Source organism: Acanthisitta chloris, unplaced genomic scaffold, assembly GCF_000695815.1.
Source record: "Acanthisitta chloris isolate BGI_N310 unplaced genomic scaffold, ASM69581v1 scaffold32368, whole genome shotgun sequence".
In the NCBI taxonomy this organism is placed as follows: domain Eukaryota; kingdom Metazoa; phylum Chordata; class Aves; order Passeriformes; family Acanthisittidae; genus Acanthisitta; species Acanthisitta chloris.
In genome coordinates, this window is record NW_008685893.1 from 4282 (window position 1) to 4638 (window position 357).

Here is a 357-nt window from a genome sequence, read left to right on the forward strand (position 1 = left end):
CACTGGCTCTGCCAGCGTGAGCAGGGCAATGTCATTGCTGCAGGGAGAGAAAGGCATAAGGACAGGGTGTCTGGCCATGGGGACAGGAGTCCCTGGCAGTGCCATCCTCCACCCACCCCTGACACACCCCATCCCCTACATGATGAGGTAGGAGTTCCACTTCTCGTGCACGATCATCTTGTCCACATCCACGGCCACTGAGCCTGGTTCATCATCAACAGACAGGTCCTGCTTGCCCAGCACCACGCGGTAGGTCATGGAAGAGCTGTCAGGCAGAGAGAGGAGACTGTCAGTCCCCACAAACATCTTAGTGCCATGGCACAGACCCCCCAAAGCACCCCAAGACCCACCTGATGC

The 357-nt window shown here is 58.3% G+C and overlaps 1 protein-coding gene across 1 annotated transcript in view; it reads right to left on the reverse strand.

Annotated features, from left to right (window-relative positions):
- LOC103807211 (chymotrypsin-C-like) overlaps window positions 1-265 on the reverse strand; it is a gene marked incomplete at its 5' end in the record, with an annotated part of 1192 nt that extends 927 nt beyond the window's left edge. Inside the window, 2 exons of the mRNA XM_009079931.1 lie at window positions 4-37; window positions 140-265. Coding sequence (XP_009078179.1) covers window positions 4-37; window positions 140-265 — 160 coding nt within the window. The remainder of the gene's footprint in view (window positions 1-3; window positions 38-139) is intronic.
- Between the last annotated feature and the right edge of the window lie 92 nt (window positions 266-357).